Source organism: Porites lutea, chromosome 10 (genome assembly GCF_958299795.1).
Source record: "Porites lutea chromosome 10, jaPorLute2.1, whole genome shotgun sequence".
Taxonomy (NCBI): domain Eukaryota; kingdom Metazoa; phylum Cnidaria; class Anthozoa; order Scleractinia; family Poritidae; genus Porites; species Porites lutea.
In genome coordinates, this window is record NC_133210.1 from 15,374,033 (window position 1) to 15,394,925 (window position 20,893).

The 20,893-nt window shown below is 40.4% G+C and overlaps 1 protein-coding gene across 1 annotated transcript in view; it reads left to right on the forward strand.

Moving 5' to 3' along the window:
- Nucleotides 1-20,893, forward strand: part of LOC140950639 (uncharacterized) — a 34,666-nt gene that overhangs the window by 4,318 nt on the left and 9,455 nt on the right. The window contains exons 3-19 of the mRNA XM_073399881.1: nt 2,436-2,536; nt 4,470-4,587; nt 5,697-5,737; nt 6,296-6,333; nt 7,209-7,445; nt 9,270-10,930; nt 12,228-12,270; nt 13,656-13,690; nt 13,985-14,030; nt 15,040-15,128; nt 15,254-15,293; nt 15,467-15,540; nt 18,229-18,268; nt 18,375-18,520; nt 19,143-19,173; nt 19,835-19,899; nt 20,420-20,480. Coding sequence (XP_073255982.1) covers nt 2,436-2,536; nt 4,470-4,587; nt 5,697-5,737; nt 6,296-6,333; nt 7,209-7,445; nt 9,270-10,930; nt 12,228-12,270; nt 13,656-13,690; nt 13,985-14,030; nt 15,040-15,128; nt 15,254-15,293; nt 15,467-15,540; nt 18,229-18,268; nt 18,375-18,520; nt 19,143-19,173; nt 19,835-19,899; nt 20,420-20,480 — 2,866 coding nt within the window. The remainder of the gene's footprint in view (nt 1-2,435; nt 2,537-4,469; nt 4,588-5,696; nt 5,738-6,295; nt 6,334-7,208; nt 7,446-9,269; nt 10,931-12,227; nt 12,271-13,655; nt 13,691-13,984; nt 14,031-15,039; nt 15,129-15,253; nt 15,294-15,466; nt 15,541-18,228; nt 18,269-18,374; nt 18,521-19,142; nt 19,174-19,834; nt 19,900-20,419; nt 20,481-20,893) is intronic.

Genomic DNA, 20,893 nt, shown 5'->3' on the forward strand with positions numbered 1-20,893 from the left:
ATATTTTTATTACAAGTCGTTGCACATCGTTTACAAACCCTTTCAGCTACAATTGTACGGTGATTGTAAGCTCAATCACACTCCAAGCTACATGTAGGCTTGTTTGAGGCTCGTTTCCATAAGGTCTCTCCGATTGCTCAGAACTGATTTTCAGTCTCCCTTCTGGTCGTCTTCCCATCACGATCGCCGTACTCTGCAGGCAGCTGTCTCTGCTTTCCCACGGGCTTTTTGATCTTAACCACTGAGTTTTTCGCCGTTCAGTTGGTGCTAAAATCGCTGATCACTGTAAACATTAGGAACTATTTTCCAAGCCGTCCTTCGAGTGCATTTTATACTCTTCTTTTTTCGCCAGGTCCACCTTATTAATAATACACACCGCAACATGGCATAGGTTCCGGAATCTTGCTAAAATTTTTAACAAGATCAAATACTCAAATATTCTGTGTACGTTGTCGTTATTTTGCCGTCTTTAGTCCTGTTATTGAATACTTTAAAATGCGTATTTATATTTGTGGAGAGAAATTTTCCGCTTTCGATCGATTAGAATGAAAACTATGCTTCATATAATGCTGGTTTTCTTATGATCACGATCCTTGCCGATCGATCTAATCGTTCTTAAATATGCAAATCGTCATCAAAATATTGAATGTTAAGAAGCTCGCGCGCTTACAGCGCTACATGTTTTTCTTGACACATCATCACTGTTAGTTCAACCTCTGAAATTTTAGCTGTTGGTACGAAAAAGGTATCTTTAAATGCGTAGCCTTGAAGGTCAAGTAGTTTCGGCGTTATCTTGCGAAGTTTTAGTCATTTGAAACAGAATATTGGTACATGTACTTCCTCTCATCTCATTGGGTAAATGTCACGCAGTCGTCACGAAATCGTCACGCTGATATACAAAATAGGGAACTTTTCGAGACTTAATGTCCATAAGTTTTTTAGTTATCCTCTGACAACGTTTTTGCACAAACTGCTGCAGTTCTCTATACAGTTAGGACCCATTGCCATGGAATCAAGGCACTATTCACTGTCTGCATCATTTCCTTGAGATCATACATAAATTGTCAGAACAGTGTACAATTTTCACAAAAAGGTATATAACTTGATACTTAATCATAAGATTTGGACAACAAGCCTAACTTTGGAGAATAAATTTATTTTCCATACAGTGTGGAAAGAGAAAAATGCTGCTCATTTAGATTCAGGGTTATCGTTTTTAGTTGTCAATGTTTTTACGGCTTATTTCATTATCGCCAGTAAAATCAAAAATTCCTCATCATCCTTGGCCGAAATTCTTTCCATACCACTGTATGAGCCATCGCAACACTGATGTAGGTTCCCCTGAGCCCCAATTCCGCTGTCCCTCGATTTGAATCCGGAAAAGATTAGCTTCCCTAATATTGAGCTTACGCAACGGGACTGGAGAGGAAAGAAAACGGCAAACCTTGTGTGTGTGACAAGCGTGACAGTAATTTTGTTTGAAACAACTTTTCGCCAAACTTCACCCTCCTTTAAACAGATCTTTTGGTACAAGACCACAAAACATTTATAATGTAAGTAAAGATCACGACAAAACACGCAAGTAATAGCTCTGTCACGTTTGTCACACAAGCGTTTTGAAGTCCTCTTCTTTCTGCTGTCCTGTTGCGTAAACTCACTTTTGGCTGATTTAGCAACAAAACGGGGACATCTGCTGACGACTGCGCGCGCAAATCAAACAACTGGTTTGACCAATGGCAGAGCGGCAAATTCGGCACCGGAAGTTTAGTTTAGTCCTTTCCGCGCGCTTTTCCGTCGTAAAATGACGTTTCCGTTTTGTGGCTAAATCAGCCTACTATTTTCACTAGGAGGCGGCTCATATTTCACGGTAGCCTCTTCGGTACGGTATGAGTGTTCCGTTAACTTCAATCTTTTTCGGTTACAGTAAATGACCTAAAAGACGCCTGGGGGCGTCTGTTTCAGTAATTTTAGGAGCCCAACCGGCGGGGATGTTTTATAGATAGGAGGCACTGAGGAGTGCGAAACAGCCAAAGGGCGGGTCTCCAACGTAGCCTCGCCCCGTGTTAGGGAATCCGGATGCCGGAATGCTAATAATTTTTACTTGTGGAATCCGGAATCTTGGGCCTTGGAATCCGGACTACAACTTAAGGAATCCGGAATCCCACTAACGGTTGGAATTCGTAATCCAAGTTCCACTGACATGTCCGTAATCCAGTACCTGGAATCCAGAATCCAAGACTGTCTTGGATTACCTACGTGGAGCAAGCAGCCGGTGTTGTCCGTCACGCAACGCTGCTACTTAAGACTCATTGCGTGACCAGATAAAATCGGCTGGGTGGGAGACTACAGTAGGGTCAACACTGCAGCTATTTTCGGGCATTGTCCTTAGATGCCGAGAAAGTGTAACATTATTAAACGGTGTCTTGTTTTTTTAGGTAACCGCTGGTAAACTTTCGGTAAGTATCGCGGAAACACCAAGTTACAGTGATTCCCCAGATATACCAGTTGTAAATGGCGGCGATGTTAGTGAGCCAAGGTAAGAAACGTTGTGGAAATGGAAAAGACATTGCAAAAAGAAAAAAAAACACTCATGATTCATCTCAGTTCATATATTAATGTTATTAGGGTGGTCCATTTTATTAAAGCTGTATTAGAATGGTTAGTTTATTGAGATGGACTACGCTCTCGTTTAATTTGACGTTATACATTTCCTATTCTTGTTAATTACTAAATGCTAGTGCCTAACAATGCTAAAACTGAGCTTGTACTTCACTTAAATTTGCGGTGAAAGCATTTTTTTGTCCAGAAAATTGAAATGCATTGACGACTCATTAAACGTTTTACAAAAGTATAGTCCATGATTACTATTAGTTAAGCATGATATTGTAATCATCACTTTTATTGCAGATACATATCTAACCTAATTTATGAAAACCGCGCCAGCTGGCAACTCTAGGCCACACAGCTTAACTTGACTTAACTAAAGTAAATATTGTAAAGAAACTCATCTCTTAGCCATAAGCCTTCTAAGGTGACTCTCTTCTTGGTTCCTGACTAGCAAAGAAATATTCATTCAAAGACACTCTCAACTTGGTGATCTCTAGCTGCTTTAAGGCTCTACGTGACAGAGGCAGCTTGAGGCTTAAGCTAGCCCTAAGCAGAGAATTCAAGGCAATACCCCCCCCCCCCCCCCCCCCCGGCATGACACGGCCTCGCAGCCCGGCAATCCTTTCATGGGCCAATCGGCCCGAAACATTTAAAGAATTTGGCGTGACAAACGTAAAGCACACACCTGATCAGTGAACTGATTCTCAAGAGAGACTAACTGACCATACCAAGCTTTTGCAGCGCCCTCCCCCACTTGGGATTGACATGGAGGCCCCTCCCCACCCCATGGTAAATTAGCTCAGGGACTGAGCTTGATAATGAGACCAACTAAGAGAGCAAGCCCTCCATAAAAATTCTCACCACAGTCACCAGAAACCTGGCTATCGCCAGGTTCTGTGTGAATCATTCTTGGCCTTTCGAGGCACGTTTTCAAAAATTCGGCTAGATATCTTACCGAATGTAATCTTATACTTAATAAGATTTTAAAAATAAGGTGTCCCCGATTAGGAGGCTACGTGTTGCCAGCTAGAAGTTGTGACTCGCTCATAAAATTGTTTAATTCAGGCCCCGTCCATACGTATCCGGATATTTATGAAAACGGAGATTTTAAAAAAATTATCCTTTCTTAGCGTATTCGAATCGTTTTCGCCCGTCCACATGAAAACGCTAAAACGATGGAAATACGATACGATAGCATCCATTACAGAGCATGCGTCATGCTGGAGGCATGATGTATGACATCATCGTGTTCGAAAACCGCCGTTTTCGTCCGTCCACACATAAACGAAAAGCCGGCTTTTTCAAAAGTCTCCACTCTGGAGAGCGTTTTTGAAAGTATCCGTTTTCAGTGACCGTTTTCACCGGATACGTGTGGACGGAACAAACCGGAGGAAAAAAATATCCCTTTTCAGACATAAACAGATGCGTGTAGACGGAGCCTCAGTTCATGAGCGCTTTCCATTCAACCCAAAATTCCGGAAATTTCGGTTGGTACACCAAATAGAACGGACCATTTTGGTTTGGTCCGACCGGAATATTGGGGACCAGCTTTGAAGGTGGTCCACTTTGACCGATCGGGTCATTTCGGTCGGTCGGACCAAAATGTCCCTTTCCATTTGGCAGAATTGTTGTCAACAGTGCAGCTCTTTTGTATCCTGCTTACAAGAACAATAACCAAACGCGCGGTGGCTTGGGTCGCGTCCTTGTAACCGGAATGTACAGCTCCATTGGGCACGTGAAATTTCTGAAATTTCAAATCGGAATTTTTGTTGAATGGAAAGCGCCCCATTTCTCCTTGCTATGTACAAGCGCGACGCATGCTTCTGTTTTAACAAAACTCCCTCATTCTGTTTTGTTTCTAGACATCTTCAGCAGAAAAGTGTCATGAAGGTATCCACGAATCAGAGAACAGACTCGGCTGACGAAAAGGCTGAACTCAGCAACGGCAACATGTCAACTACTTTCAAGTATTCGCCAACTGTGAGTACATGTATTCCGGGCTCACAGAGACGAAAACAAATTTAAAAACATCATATGTTGGAACTTCGGGATGAAGACGTAAATATAAAGAAGATCTTCCCAGATCATTATTATATTGAGGAAAAAAAAGTGTCATGGTCGTTAAGGAGATAAGAACCGTAACTATGTAGAGACAGAAAAATGATGCTCTACAATATTTTACATAACAAGATTCGTAAGAGTGAAGCAGATAATTCTGTGAAAATTTCCCATTAGAATTAATGTTTTTAACTCAAAAGCCACTGGAGCCAAGCAAGAGTCTGAAGTAAATTATTTAAACAAAAGGTGAAAAAATCCTGTATGACAAAGTCAAACCAGTAAGATATCTCATTGATAGCCGATCTATCGCTTAATTTTCTGACCTTGCTCACTCTGCACTCAGCCATGAATTTAGTTCATTAAGTGGTTGAAGGAAGCCTATTAATATCAGCTTTAAGCTTCGTTAGGCTTCCTTGTCAGATTAATTCATAATTTAATTAACAACTTTTGTTCACTTTGTATAAGGTTTTGTGAGTGACTAAATAAATAAATAAATAAATAAATAAATAAATAGAGGATATTACACGGTGGCGAGAAGATATGAATTTTATGTTCGAGTGGCAAGAACAATATCTCACTCGTTCGCTTCGCTCACTCGTGAGATATTGTTCTTGCCACAAAGGTGACATACGGAAAATACGCCACTCGGGTCCCGGATGAAGTGGCGTATGGAATCTACGAGTGGTTTAGTTCCCAGTAAAACACTCTCCTCCATATAATAAATAAATAATAATAAATAGTAATAATATTTACAAGCGTCAGTGCCCGAAGAGTTGGATAGCTACCAAGATAAAGCAAATAAACCTAACTGGTGGGACATGAGTTTCGGTATTGCATGCATGTCCCGCAAGCTGAAATCGTGTGAAATGTCGGCTTTTCCCTTGGGAACAGTTCGTTGGGAGCACAATTCATGTTATTTTATTACCATGAACATAACATTCTCCTTTTTTGTCTTTATTTCTCTAACCTTTTTCTTATATTGTTGCATTTATGAATTTTTTTCTTATGATTATCGATATCTTTCAAATCAGGTTGCCAACGGATCTGTCGAGCACTTCATGGACACTGCCAGGTTTGTTGTGTTAACTGTAACTCGCTTATTTGTCCAACCTTTCTCTTTCAAACCAAAGTTTCTTTTTGTTCAATGCTGCTCTGCCTACATTCCAGCTTGTCCAGAAGGCTCTTTCTTTCCCTCTCTGTTGTTTGTCTTCGCGACAGGTTTAGCTTTGTCGTTAAAGGCGCTTGACTGTAGAGCGGGAGATCCCGAGTTTGATATTCTCAGGTGTGACCTCAAATCCTTCTTTCGACTTCTTTCCTTTCCGTGTAGCTTGAAGTAGCATTAAATGCCCGTAAAACAGTACAGTGATGGAGAGGGTTGGGAAGGGGGGAGGTTAAATGAGCGCGCCGTAGGTTTGTTAGTCAGATGACTATTTCGAGCTACCGACGTAAAATGAGGACTCTTCACCTTTACCTTTAGAAGCACGGAAAGATGGGGGAAACGGCTACTCCAGTCCAGGCCCGTGCATAAAGCTACGAAGAATCGTCTAATCTTGTTGTTGTTCATCCTAACTACTTTTCTTTTTCTTTTCAGAAACATGCCTAAATATGAGTTTTCTCTTCTTTTCAACAGAAACGTGCCAGAGAGTGTTGAATGCAATGTGGCTACTGGTAAGTTGCTATATTGAAGTCGCTTCCGAGTGGTGTCGAAATCTTAGGCCATTTTTATATGGAGGAATGTTTTCACAGTTAGTGGGGTAATTCGCCTACTCGAGCTTCTCCGGGAAGTCGAATTTTCATGCATTTTGTGGCAAAACGTGGCAATTCACTTACACGAGAAACAAAAAGTTGGTTCAGTGACGATCAGAGCACGCGCGAGCTCTGTTGGTTCGGGTAGGGCAAAGGGGTCACCTTTTTTCTCATATAACCCTTTAAATGCCAATACTGATCGACAACAATTTTCTCCTAACAGTGTCCATACATTGTCAAGTGATGAAGTTATGAGAATAAATAAACTGATCGTCAAAGAGAAAATGTCATGATCTTTTATCAAATTCTCTCAACTAATTCTTAAAGGAAATTAATGGAGATCAGTTTGGAGAATTTGTATGTGGTTACTGGGGCTTAAAGGAATAAACGCTCGCTAAGGTTGACTTGGCTGGGAGGGTGATCGTCTTTCCCGGGACAACTTTTCTTCAAAAAAAACGAGGCCTGATGGTTTGACCATTCAAATGAAGCCTTGCATGGCACGCGTGGTTTTCAATCTTAATTAAATGAAGTGAGGAACGTTTCTTTATTTTTTTTTGTCCTAAGGTCTGTTCAGAACTTGAAAGTAAGCCTTCTTTTGCTAATGATTTTATTTCATCTTTTTGGGATATTTTATCTATTCTTTAACGTTTTTGATGCGGCTTCTCCGTTTTTTGGAATCAAAATAGTTGATATTGAAAAATAAACAGCATAACCAAGGTAACAGTAAATTATGCAACAGCTTGAATTATTCATTCTTGACTAATTAATTTTATGCGATTTTCTTCATTTCTCGACAGCTGTCAACATGAACAACAGTAACCAGCAAGAAACGTCAGCCGTTAGACAGGAACGATCGATATTCGAACACATAAACAGCATTAATTTTCGCTCCGCGGTCACTCCTTCTCAAAATCATGTTCCCAAAAACGTTGCAGTTGAAAGCGAATGTCACAGGACTTCTAGCGAGACAGCCGTTCCTTCTAACAACGTTTCGGTGCCGTTGGATGGAACGATACGAAATGTGGAACCGACAGGTTTGTGTTTTTATGTTTTGCCTGTTGTGTACTTGTGATATTTTTAGCGTTATCCACAGGAGTGACTCCTGATAAAACCAACTCTCCCTAGGAGTTTAAACGTAATACAAGGTCTAATATTCCACAATCAGTTGATTCAACCTCTGTAAACATTGTTCGTAGTTGTAATACGGATATTGACAAAATGTTTGATTTTTCTTGTGGCCACTTCGCATTGCTTGGTTGTTTATAGAGTGTTTTGAACAGCGAGTTCCTCCTCTTTTGGATTTTTCTTGTGTATATTCAATTACAAACGTGTAACTGTATCCTGCAATAACAATGAACAAAAACTGCTTTATCACTATTTTCAAGGCAAAATAATCATTCTCACAGCTACTAGATCAGGTTCAAACATTTCCCATTACAATTCAGCGTCTTGAAACTAAAAATAAAAGGACTTTTTATTTCTCATACCTATATAATTTGCATTTTCAGTTGGAATGCCTTCAACAGAATGCTCTCAGTAAACACGGCTTTGAAGTACTAATATCAATATGGATCTTTGCTTCCCTGTTTTCCATACAATTCGTATAACGCCACTAACACTGCGTACCCTAGGAAGTTCCTTGTTCTTCGCTTTTATTTGCCTTTGCTTTTATCATAACTGTCCAGTGGATAACGCAATCGGTTCCCTGATACTTATCCGCTGTAAAGTGATTTATCCGGTGGATAGCACTGTTATCCGAAGCCGGTTTGAACAACCGAGACCTGAGACATTACTCGTCATTCATAAGACAGTCTTGATATTCAAGTCCCTCTGCAAACTAGCTTCAATGTACTTGGAAGACTTTTTTAATGAACTAAGTACAAATTACAATTTGCGAAATCCTTGCTGTAATTCAACATTGCCCAAAACACGCAGTAATTATTAGCTCTAGCGGGGCAAATACCCGCGTTCGTTACCTAACTATTGTGGAAATCGTTACCATTTAGGGCAATTTAAAAGGAAAGTAAACCGACTATTGCAATTCTCGGTTTCCCACTAGATAATCTTGTAAATCAGTAAATGAATTTACAGTCAAACTACCATGTGCGACCACCTTCCATAAGCGACCGCCGATCCAAAACACTAAAAGTTTTCCAGTCAGAGCCTTGCAGTTGGAATCTATAGTAAACGGTCACCCCCTGTATGCGACCGCGACCGCCTTTTGAGCCTGACGGTTAATGCCATTGTTTTTAACCTCTCGTAAGCGACCACTTGACGCATTCTCTGATCTCTGTTTTTGCTGTGTGTACTATGTTACTTAGAATATACAAAGAACTCTAGTGACAACATAGAACTACACATATCCTAACATAGACATTGCATGCAATAAATTATCTTCCATAAAGTAAATGTGCCTGGACCTCTTCTCGGAAGAGACCCCTGTGGGTCAATTCTTGTAAACGGCCACCTCCCATAAGCGACCAGTCAGTCTTTGCATTTTGGGTGATCGCTTACGGGAGGTTCGACTATACTGTATACCAAGGGACAGCCGACCCTCTCAGTCTTTAGTTACGATCAGCATTGTAAAAAGTCCGTGTGAACTGTCGCTTAGGCCACGCCCAGGAATCTGGATATTTTTGAAATCGCATATTTTTTTACACGAATCAACCTTCCACACGAAACCAGTGAATCCACTCACCGAAACCTCTTCTTTTTCAAACCGCTCTCCAGAGTGGTTTAGGGCTCTGTCCCCCAATTCCGGTTAGCGAACTGTGTGGTCTCTAAAGTGCCTGAATTCGTGTGGGCGTGGCCATAAAGCTTAACGCCAGCAGTCATTTTCCCTTTTACTTTGCTTTCAGGTGACGTCGCAGAGAAGAACAATTTGTTTGAGCGTGTGAGGATCAACTCGTTAATCGACAGCCTAGCTCAACAGAAGATGACAAGAGAAGGAAACGGAGAGTTTCCTTTCTCTGACAAACTTCGTCAACTTACTGCTATAAACAAGGAAACAGGCAATAAATTGTCTACTGTTGTGCGCCCTCTGAGAACGGGTTATGAAAGTGTCGCCTGCAATCGCTCTTTTCAACAGGTTGTGCCGGCAAGCGCACCTCCGTCGGCGGCCAACACCATTACGGCGAGAATTGTTAATGGTCAGCTCAAACCAATCGGTGCGCAAGCTGTGACGCCTTCAGAGGTATCCCAAGTGAACGCTAACGTAATATTTCCTTCCGTGACACCTCTTAGCTACCAAAGTGAGGTTCAAACTTCTCTGGCCGGGAATAATCGAGAAATGGTGTCAGGATACTACACAGTGAACGGTACAACTGTTAACAGAAACAACCCTGCGAGAAATGCCAATTCAATGTACACTCAACCAAATGCAGTAGCGAAGATTAAACACATGGCTGCGGACAAACCCAGCGAAGAACATGCTCATACAAACTTGGCGGCGACTCATTTGATTGGTCCGTTCATCAGTGCCGTGCCGCCGCCCCCGAATACTTACGTCGCAGCTGTAAGAACTGCGCAACTGCAGACTTTGAATAATGAATTGCAATCTTCAGCCTCTCCAGAGATGCAAGAAGTTCGTTCAACATTGAAGGGACACTCATCTTCCTCGGGATTTAAACTAGTTTTACCAGTTTATGCTCAGGTCGGAATTCGACCACCCCGCGTTGCCAATCGAATTTTGACCCCGCCGATTACTTTGAATTCTCTGGAGGGAAACACTCTATCACATGACAAACAACAGAACTTGATTTGCGGAGAAAAGCTTCTACCTTCGCCAGATTTCCGGGAGAGAAGTTTTCGGCCTGTCTCTCCTCCCACTGGAAGGAGAGACACCTCACCGCGTGTCCATCATCACATAGTTGCTTACAATGGACAGAGTGAGACTCTAAGCTCGCCGCTTCGAGTACGGAGATCAGTTTTTGATACGAAAACGGGCCTTGGAAGCAGGGGCTCAGTAGAGGAGGAGCTCGCTGATCAATCGTATGAATGCGCCTTGCGGGAATCAGCACACAGCCCCGACATTGAAAGGTACTTGCGTTGCGAGTCCCCTCTTACGGTACTGAGCTCGCCAAACACAAAATCAAGTAATAACTCGTGTGAGGGCACTTTTCCCGAAACGGTTGAGAACCATGTTAATTCATCCTTATTATGCAATGGCGAATCAGAAAGCGTTATTACACCAAGCGCCTCGTCAAAGGAATGTACTGATTATTTCTCCACGGCAAAAACACCTGAAAGCACAGATTTAAAGATAAGTGATGAGGAGACAGACGTTTCTAAAAAAAAAGTTAACAGTGCAATGATCCGTCGTTTGGAACCCAGACTTCCGTCACCCGTGCGCGAGCGTGGCGCCGCTGGGGACTTGTATCGAGATCCCAGCGAGTTAACGCGGGAGGAAAGAGCGCTCCAAAGAGCGATGATGCAGTTTAGTGAGATGGAAATGAAGGAGAAAGCTAAAGAGATTAAAAAGAAAGACTCTTTAAAGAGACGTCTTAGGAAACGTCCTAAGGTAAAGTATTTGCAACTTTGTGTTACCTCGTTGGTCATCCTCTCTATCTGCTCACGTATACTATACTAGTCAGCTGGGTCTTGACTCTTTCATTCCCGGAAGAGGTCGAAGTCAGAATCCTTCAACATACAGGATCCACCTATTATTTTGTCTCATCTTTCTCTGTATGCTAAGAGCATGTGCTTCGGACAGATAATCCCTGTAATGAGGGGATAAATGGCACAAATCTACCCATCTTTGTATACCATGTTCCTTTTAATAATCAAAACGACCTTTACGGCAAGGAGAACGGCAAAAAAGCGGTGCAATATCTTAGGCTAAACTACAGAATCGACCGAACACTTAACACTCAAGCAACTCATTTCACGTTCTTTTCATCCACTAACGAGTCACCACTCAAAGTTTATATCTATTCAAATGTAACACTCAAATCATTTCTTTCTTTTTCCCTTTCATCCACGAGCCAAACGTGCCTTGAAATCGTAATGCCCTCAAAACGGTCTTGCATCTCATGTAGTTGCTCCATGAAAGGATATTAATCGTGGTATGAGTATGATAAGTACATCGGTTGGCGCACCTCGGATAGTCACTTTGTTCTGTATCGCAAAGTTTCGACCTTGTACTGCAGGTCTTTATTAGGGTATAGTGTAGATATAATCAAGATCCCGCTTACTAGTACGTTGATTTAACGGTCCCGCACTGCGAATCGACACCTGATGAAGATCAGTTGTACGCGGTCGAAAACTCGCGGTCAATAGCAAAGTGACTATCGTGAGACAAACAATAAACGAGCTTTTTAACAAAGCATAATTGCGATTGGTGAATAGCGCGGAACGAATTTAATTGTCCGAAATTAAGTGCTACAACGGACCCCTCACACCGAAAAAAAAAAATAGATAAACAAAAGCACAAAAATCGCGATCATAATAAACCTTGGTTTTGAAAATGATGAAGAATATACCTTGACTTTTCCTTAGTGCACTTCGTACATTGCTTATCATATCTCTTAGTCAGTCGGTGACGGGCTGTGATTGGTCAATTTTGCGTGCCGTATTTTACAGTAAGGCCCACGTGATTTGAATGTTTCTTTTTCCCACGCGCCTGATTTATGTCAGAGATGTGACAAATCCGTGAGACCTCAAACTTGGTTAGTAAGAAGTGTGTATAACTTTTATTTCAAATTACACTATTGTTGTCGTATTTTTGTGTTTATCTTAATTGTAACCGACCTAGGCTCATCAACAAACATAGATTTTGTGAGAAATTGTAAGGTTGCTCAATTAAAATTTTGTTATAGGACAAATCGAAGGCTGTAACTAATGACACCAGGACACAGACAGGTAAAGTATCTATCCTTTGTTGAAATCATTTTGTACTAGTTCATTCATCGTCAGCTAATACTTATCTTGCAATACTACGCCTAAGTACCCACAATCTGTGCAGTTTAAGACCAATTTGGATGTATTTTAATTTAAACTTTACTCTAAGGCGTAGGGGAATAAAACAAAAGCAACGCATCATTTATCCCTGGACCCCAATGATTTCGTTGTATCATTCCCCCTACTTTCGGAGATGAGTATGAAGTGAAAGATAGCTGATTCAATAAAGGTTGCTTTGGTAATTGGAAATTGAGCTTTGGGCATTGGGAAGCTATTGATTGGTGGTCACTCAAGTAAATTGTTCGATATGCCCAAAGGCGCAATGCCAAATTACCAGTGACCGATTACCAAAGCAACCCTTTTTGATTGAGCTGTATATCGAGATTGGTCGCAACAATTTTGTACATAAATTTGCATGATTTGTCAACACTTTACATTCACGTAGAGTACACAGCTATGACAAAATTTAGTTCAGCTAGTTAAAACTGACAAATAAGTGGCAATTATAATGGTGATAATAAATGCAGCCGTTTTTGTCACTGCTCTTGTATATCCCCCTTTTCTTCCCTTGTCCATACTGTTCTAGAGACCAGAGTCGTCTCCAGTCCCCCACATTCGTCCGGGCTTCCATTGATGCAGTGCGTTCTTGTTGCATCTATCTCGGGTGACTGGGAACTACCCTGTTTAAAGGAGCTGTGTCACGAAATTCAGCCAAATTAGGAAATTACAAAATGCCCTTTAAATTAAGAGAAACATAAAAATAGACGCTTAAAACTTTAAAGGAAGGTTAAATTAACATAACAGAAACAACAGATGCCACGGATGGGAAAAAACTGAAGAAGATTGAAACGGATTGAAATTAGGGTTTTTGAAAACTATTCAGCCCAACAGTTTTTCAAAGTTGATCCCTGCTGCTTGCAACTTCAAAAATAATGCTCAGGAGACATATTTGTTTGTCTCGGATCTCTGATTTTGTGATTTACCTGTAATTTCTTTGCTTACTTTAAGTTCCATAGCGATTTAGGGCGAGTAATTGGCAAAATTAAACAAAATGAACTGGAATGCCGTGACACAGCCCCTTTAAGGCCACTTGCATTAAACGTAGCGTCGGAAGTATCTGCCATCGACTTGCGTTAAAATAAAGTCTTTGACTTTGCTGAAGGTCAGACGTTTGCTTCCAAGTCCGACGTAAAGTTTTATTCAGTTTAATAGGTTCAACCTTGTAGAGTTTATCGTAAAATTTAGAACGCATTAAGCTTCTTAAGCTTAGATTAAAATTCCTTGTAGAGGCTTTTTATCATTATGCCGTAAGGGGTTAACAATTTTTTTTGTTGCTTCATTTGCAGCAACAAAAGTTTGGTTTAAGAAGTTTAAACGCAAAGTTAGTATAAACCGTTGTTGTAAGTGTTATGTAATGACACTGAGGGCCGATGATTTATCTGAAAACCTTATAACCAATCAAGTCATCACACTCGTTCTTTTTTCTCTCTAGTACGTTCAGGTGGAATGTAGGAGCCTATTTTCGGTTCCACTGCTTTGTGGATTTGTCAATCGTCAGTTAAATTACACAGTTTAAATAAAAAAGGAAGACGAGTCAGTGTTTTTGCTTCAGACCTTTCTGAGCATATCCGTGGTGTTAATCGTCTTTTCCCACCAACATTTGTTTGTTTTGCAGCGGCTTTGGTTTTCTCAGAGAAAAAGCATGACCATCAAGGCCCAAGGTACTTACGTAGTAATTGTAATCTTCATTAAGGCTTTCATTCATAGCCCCTGAAGAAAATACCATGGAAATTGAAACGTGATGGGTGTTTTTAAAACTGATTAAAACACTGCGGAGTTTTTAGTCCCGATTTTCTTGGGAAAATATGTAAAGACCCCACAGAAGAATAAACACATTTAGAAGCAAGTTTTGTAAGCCGTTATCAAAACTGGAAACACCTTACTCCTAAATAATTTTTAGCAAGGAGTGCTAGCTCTCGAAGTTTATGACCCTTACAATTATATGTTGTGAAACGTCTCTATATTCGTTTCCCAAAGTGTTAATGGTACAAGTCAAAACTTAACATTGGACTTAGATTGAGAATCAGATTGACAATCAAGTCATAAACGTTGTCGTATTTTATTTCTTTTGTGATTCTGGTTTTGTCCATAAAGAGTGTGGTGGTGTGTACAGATGTCATCAGTTAGAGGCACCCAACGACTGTTTTCTGTGAAATATCTGTTCGGAGAAGGAAATATTGCCGTGAATTTTCTACTACTACTTGAGAACGGCTAAAAATTTCTAGATGATCGTTCCATTCATGTACAATTTGCGAAGTTTATCTTATATATTCCCTACGATTTTCTGAAGTTTAATTTTCACCTTTTCCTTCCTAAGTTAGGCTATTTTTCGTAGAAAAAAAGGAAACCTAAAACTTTCGGATATAAAAATATGATGGCGTTAGGAATCAGAAAATGTTTCACTTTCGAAGTACGCCAAATTTCAACTAAAATTTTCGGAAAAATAATACTCAAGCCCTTGTAATTTCGAAAAGACTCAAGTTCCCCTAGGACGACCGAACAGATAAAAATTTTATAGCGACACTTAGAATGCATTTCTAGATATCTAGAAGTACTCTGGATAGCCTAAAATGTGTTTTCAATGTATTTAGGAGGAAACCGTCGTTGGGTACTCCTGATCAGTCTTGTCTTTAATCTGAGTGGCCGTTGTACTTTGATAACATTTTTTAGGGCAAGAAGACGATTCATCGGTAAAAAGTAGCGAAAACCAAGAGGCGCAACCTGTCAAGCGAAAAAGATCGAACTCTAAACCTGAGAATGTAAGGCTTTACAACTGAGTTGAATTATTTTGGTGTTTGTGTGGACGTAATTGATGTGCAGTTAGTGAAGTGATCAGACTAGCTAAAAAACTGACTGAACTTTGTAATTTTGTTTTTATCACCAGGTTGAACAACCCAAAAACAGACGAAAGTCCGATGATGCAGGTAAATTTCAACAGAATCTTCCCTTTTTGTCTTTATTCCTTGATGCCCTCGGGCCTTGTGTGACGAGAATTGCGTTACATACCGCGTCATTTTGAATTATTAGCATCATTTTGTTTGCACCCGCTGATTCTATTAATTATTCATTTCGTGATATTCCAAATTTCCTTTTACAGACAAACGCGCTTTAGTCTTCAAACCAACAGATGTACATCGAACGAAAACGTTTTTACCGAATAACAAGAATACGGTAACTATATTTAATATTTAGTGGACATTATCAAGGTGTTTTGGTAAGCGTATCGTTGCGGGAAACATTGTTCACCGCGATGACATCCCCATTCATATAAATCAACCGATCGCTGAAGGTCTTTTGATGTGTTAATTTTTCGGAGAATTTGTATTTACAACTGTAACTGTTGACTGTTGAAATCGCCATTAACGCTTCTCAGAATATTAACAAGCCGATACTGACTCGACCCAATCGACTAAAATCCGAATAAAATATATCACGATCAAGCACAAACGGACGACAACGAGTTTCGATTTGTTGAGATGTTGGAAGCTTAAGCAAAGGTTTTTTTAGAGCGACGGACATCAACCGGAAGTGAGACATCTGCACTGGTAATATTCCGTGACGCTAGCAAATTTCTATTGCCAGGTGTCTTAACTCTTTTAGAGAAGATGCGGCCGATAATTTTGGCAAAGCCACTGTCCAAGAATGCGAAAAGTCGACTTCCTATTGATGTGCATCGCTCAAAAAATAATGAGGAGACTAGGGGGTCTATCCGCACAACCAAAAAGGCCGTTATTTAACAAAATTTTCGGTCATCACCAACGCTTTACAAATGCGGATGGTTTGTTGCGATTTTACAAATTTTGCCTTACACGGGACAATCTTCCAAAGCACCTCGGACAAAATTTGTTCGTTGTAAAAACTGGGCAAAGTCGACTTAATGAACGAAAACGGGTTTTTCTTGTCAATCATTTGTTGCAAAGCCATTATTTTTCCATTTAGTAGTGACAGATGTGACAGCCTGTTAAGAGTAAATAATTTCAAGTGCGGATAAATTTTCTCAAAATAAAAATTGTCACCATACAATTTTTAGAGTTAGATGCTTCACGCACAACTGCGGATCCACCCTTAGTTACTTAAAAATGAAGGGTTGTCTTCGTGGGATAGAAGAACGCGAAACAAATGTTTTATCAACTGAGGCGATAAAGGGAATTTACCACTTTACCCTAAGAAGATATTGAAAAATCTTTCCTTTCCAGCTCTAGTCCTTCTTCAGAGCATTCAAGCGAAATTACGCTAGGTGACGAGGAACCATAACTTCTCAGTCCATATTGTTATCAAGTTTTCTGTCATTTTTTTTTCAGTTTCGTGAAATTGGTGTTGTGTAAAACGGGGAACGGGAAAATGAAAAAATGGGAAGAAAACCTAACTTGAACCCCAGCCCTGTCAGTGACTTTATTTCCAATTCTCTGTTTTGTTCCCATTTTTGCCTTTTTTTCCGTTCCCCGTCCGCTTTCTTCGTTCCCCGTTCACCGTTTCTCGTTTCTCGTTTTAGTAACATCCCTCAGAGGGAAGCTTGAAGGCACAAAGCTCAGAGTTTTGTGGGTCGATCGTTAGCAAAAGCCGTTGTCCGTTTTTTCAAAGCAAGTTTCAAAATATAAATTAAGATTGAAAGAGAGGTTTGACGTACCTTCTATTCCTCCTTTTCTTTTCGTCTTTGAAAAAACTATAAGCGTTTCCTAGAGAATTAAACTAGCTTTTCCGTCACGGCAACATGAAATTATTTTTCCCAGAAGTGTAAATGAAAACCAACTGCCCTTTGCTGAAAACCAACTGTCCTTTGTGACATGGCAAGGTCAAAAATGCGCGCGCCGTAGATCAACCAATCAGATTCGTTTTTATGATGCTCACGCAATGTTCGTGCGTGCGCCGATTTGAATTTAAAAAGCCGTGTTTTCCAGCTCTGCTCCGCACTTTAAAATTTTAAAATGGTAAGTCACCTCTGTTTTTCTGCGCAAAGAAGGTGCTGAATTTTAGAAAGAGCCGAAAATTCACGTTCTGTTGTTTGTTAAATTAGGCAAAGATTAATTCACTCTGCTCTCCTTTTTTTTTTTTTTTTTTTCACTAGGCGTCAGCAAATCCTCAAAACTGTCATCCATTCTGGCAGTGTAGGCATGGTCAAGCAAATTTAATTGCGTCTCTCTGCCCTGAACACAGTACATTGAAGTCAGGGCATTTACATTCTTTCCTCTCGAGTTTTTAGAGAGATTTTCCTCTTAAAAAATGTGAATCGGTATATCCACATTCTTTCATCGCTTTTTTTCGCTAAGCGTCAGCAAATCCTCAAAACTGTCATCCATTTTTGCAGTGTAGGCATGGTCAAGCAAGTTTAATTGCGTCTCTCTGTCGTGAACACAGTTCATTGAAGTCAGGGCATCTACATTCTTTCCTTTCGAGGTTTTAGAGAGATTTTCCTCTTAAAAAAAATATGAATCAGTATAGTAACATTCTTTCCTCGCAAGATTTTAGAGAGATTTTCCTCTAACAAAATTATGAATCGGTCTATTCTGCTGAAAATACTGGTCATTTCTCGATGGATCTTTTAGCCACGAACAATAAATATCGCAACTCGTTTCTTAGTACTTTTTTCTTGATTTTAGCACAAAACATATAGTTTATACCACAGGTTCAAGCTAGAATAATTCATTAAAGAACTAAAAATGATTCACGTTTTTAATCTTGTTGTACTTTCTCCATTTGGCGCATACATTGGTCATGTCGTCGCGTAAATTCGTCATTTTGTGCTCGTACATTCAGTTAGTTTTTCTCTACATTACGACGGTCCCCGAAAAGAAACGAAAGCTATTCTTCCTATGGTAAAAAATGAATAAATGCTCACGCATCCTTTTTATCCCCTCAAAGGATACTAATCCAGCCAAAGTGAGAAGAAGTTCAAGTGACAGTAAGTTATGCTTAGCTTGACAGCTTATGTATTTTCTCTGTCTTTTGTGTTGAAATTTGAAAATTGTGTTCTGGCAAACTGTACTGATGAAAGCTTTTCGTTTTAGCCTGTGGTTTGAAGGCAAACAGAAAAGAAAACCTTCCAGAATCCACTTCAGTCAAGAGATCCTTACACACAGAAGACCCGGATATGAGGACGAAGGTAGCCAAGTGTCTCAAAGAAGGGTTAGAACCACTCAAGGTGAAAAAACAGGTCAGTTTATGTAGTGTTACATGAAGTGTCTCTTTATAGGTCACCACAGAAGGCGTTTTGGCTTAATTCATCATTACGAGCTTAATTTTCATGTATTTCCCGAAAAAAGCACTGCTAGCATAATTTGCACTTTTGGCTAGTTTTGCAGCACAAAAATGATACAGTGGAACCCGGCCTTACGGCCACCTCGGTAATACGGTCACCTCGTTATTACGGTCACTTTTTTTCGGCCTGGCAAAATGGCCATACATTTCCTATTAAAAACACCCCGGTAATGCGGTCACCCGTTATACGGCCAACGGCCACATTTTAAAATCCCAAACAGTAGAATCTCTTATAATTTCACCCCGTTAATACGGCCACCCGTTCGAAATTTAGAAAATTAAAATGCCTGTGAGATGTCAATTTTATTGACCTAGTACTCTGAGCCTTGTCTTTTATTGTTTTTAGACTACAGTACACATAAAGTGCACTTGTTGCGATTTTATAGCCGAATTTTAAAAGTTTTTTATGTACTGAAGGAAAATTTCAAGTAGTTTTTTCAGTTATTGTACGCGATATCTACATTCCTGTCGGGTTATGTAGTGCTGTTTTCTCATCGCATTTGTTTTCTTTTCGGCAGGAGGTAGCTCAGCCCAGCAATACCGGAGTTGGTAAGTTGCCTGTAGTCATATTTGTGTTCTTGTTTGACAACATGTAGTTTTTGCCTGTAATCAGCCCGCGGGATACGTGTGGAATACTTTGCCAGCCTCCCGCTTCTTCTTTGTCGCAGACGTTCCGATCTCTGCCTAATATAGACCTTAAGATCGAGGTTTGACTGTCTTACCGCAAACGCCAAACCGCGGTTTGCGGTTTCACGTTACCCCTCTGCCCATATTTGGAACATAAGATTCGCGGGTAGTAGCTCGTGGCTGGCATGTTTGTTTTCTTTCAGACGTTCACTGTCTTCTATTTTAGCTGAGAAATCGTCTTTAAAATTACGTTTCTATGAAAAATAATTCGATAATTAATCAGCGAAATAGTTCTAAAAAGTATTATTTTCTCACGGACGTGGGATTGTGATGTTTTAAAGTGCAAAAATCTTTGCAGTAAATCACTTACCTCTAGAGCGTGGTCTAGCCGTACAAACGTGAACCTCAAACCGCAAACTTGACGACAAGGCACTAGTCACGTGACTTCTTGATGTTCGCGGTTCGCGGGAAATGCCGAAAAACCTCAATCTTAAGGTCTGTTATGTTGCCATTAACCTTCAAACCAAAAATTGGTGAAATCAGTAGTTTACATGAAATATTAACATTTGCGTTTTCCATTCAGCAAAGCCAGACAGGTCGCATCGTATCAAGACATACATGCTTGTGACTGCTTACCAAGGATTTAGGGTACGTACATGTAACTGTGCCATAATTTATTTATTTGTTTGTTTATTGATTAAGTTTTTCACACAGTGACAGTTTACTCCTGTTAAAAACCTCATCATGTTATAAAAATAGGTAACAGAAGATGTGCATAAGGGCTCAGTGGCCCTTATGCATGTGCGAATTTTACCACCAAGCTTCGTTTGTAAGCAAGATTCTTCGCATTTCACTCTTTCTGCGTGGGTATTCTTTTCAACTCCTCTGCCTTGGGGTTTCATTAATACAGCTGAACTTCGCAACTTTCCATTTTAAAACAAGGCTTGGTGGTGAATTTTGATCGTCGGACGTAAACATGCATAAGGGCTGTTAGGTTTCTCGAAGCTATGAAACCTTCAGCCCTTTACGAAACGTACGGTGGTCTACGCTGTGTGACTCGTCAGTTGAATATACAGTACTAACAAACGATCTGTTGATTGACTAGTTGGTTGCTGTCATGGGTTCCTGCAACTTGATGATGTTTTCTTATTTATGTTCTGTCTACTAGGACTTTAAACCAGTCGTACTGGAGTCGCGAACCCGAGGAAAGGGCAAGCAAACTGATGAAGGTAATACCAGCACCACTACCACGACGACGGGCAACGAAAACGGCGAAAAAGCAATAGGTTTAGTACTTTGCACGTGCATCACGCTTTTTTGTACATTTCGTTGCCGTCGTTGCACGACTCCAACATCAAAGTGCGTAATTTCACGTTTTGTCGAGGACGGGAGCACACGACAACAACTCTCTTTTTCTTTTCCTGAACTTTGGTACAGTCCTTTAGAATTCAACTCCAAAAAAAATTGCCAACATTTGACGAATTAAACGAGATGGAATAAGCCCGGTAAAGTTTGAAGTAGCGCGACTTCACTTTTTAAGTGACGTTTTCGTAACCGTCGCCTCCCTTGTTGCTTAAGCTCCCTACTATGCCCAAGGGGCCAGGGATTTCCCCCGGCTACAATGAACCTGACCCCTGGCTAC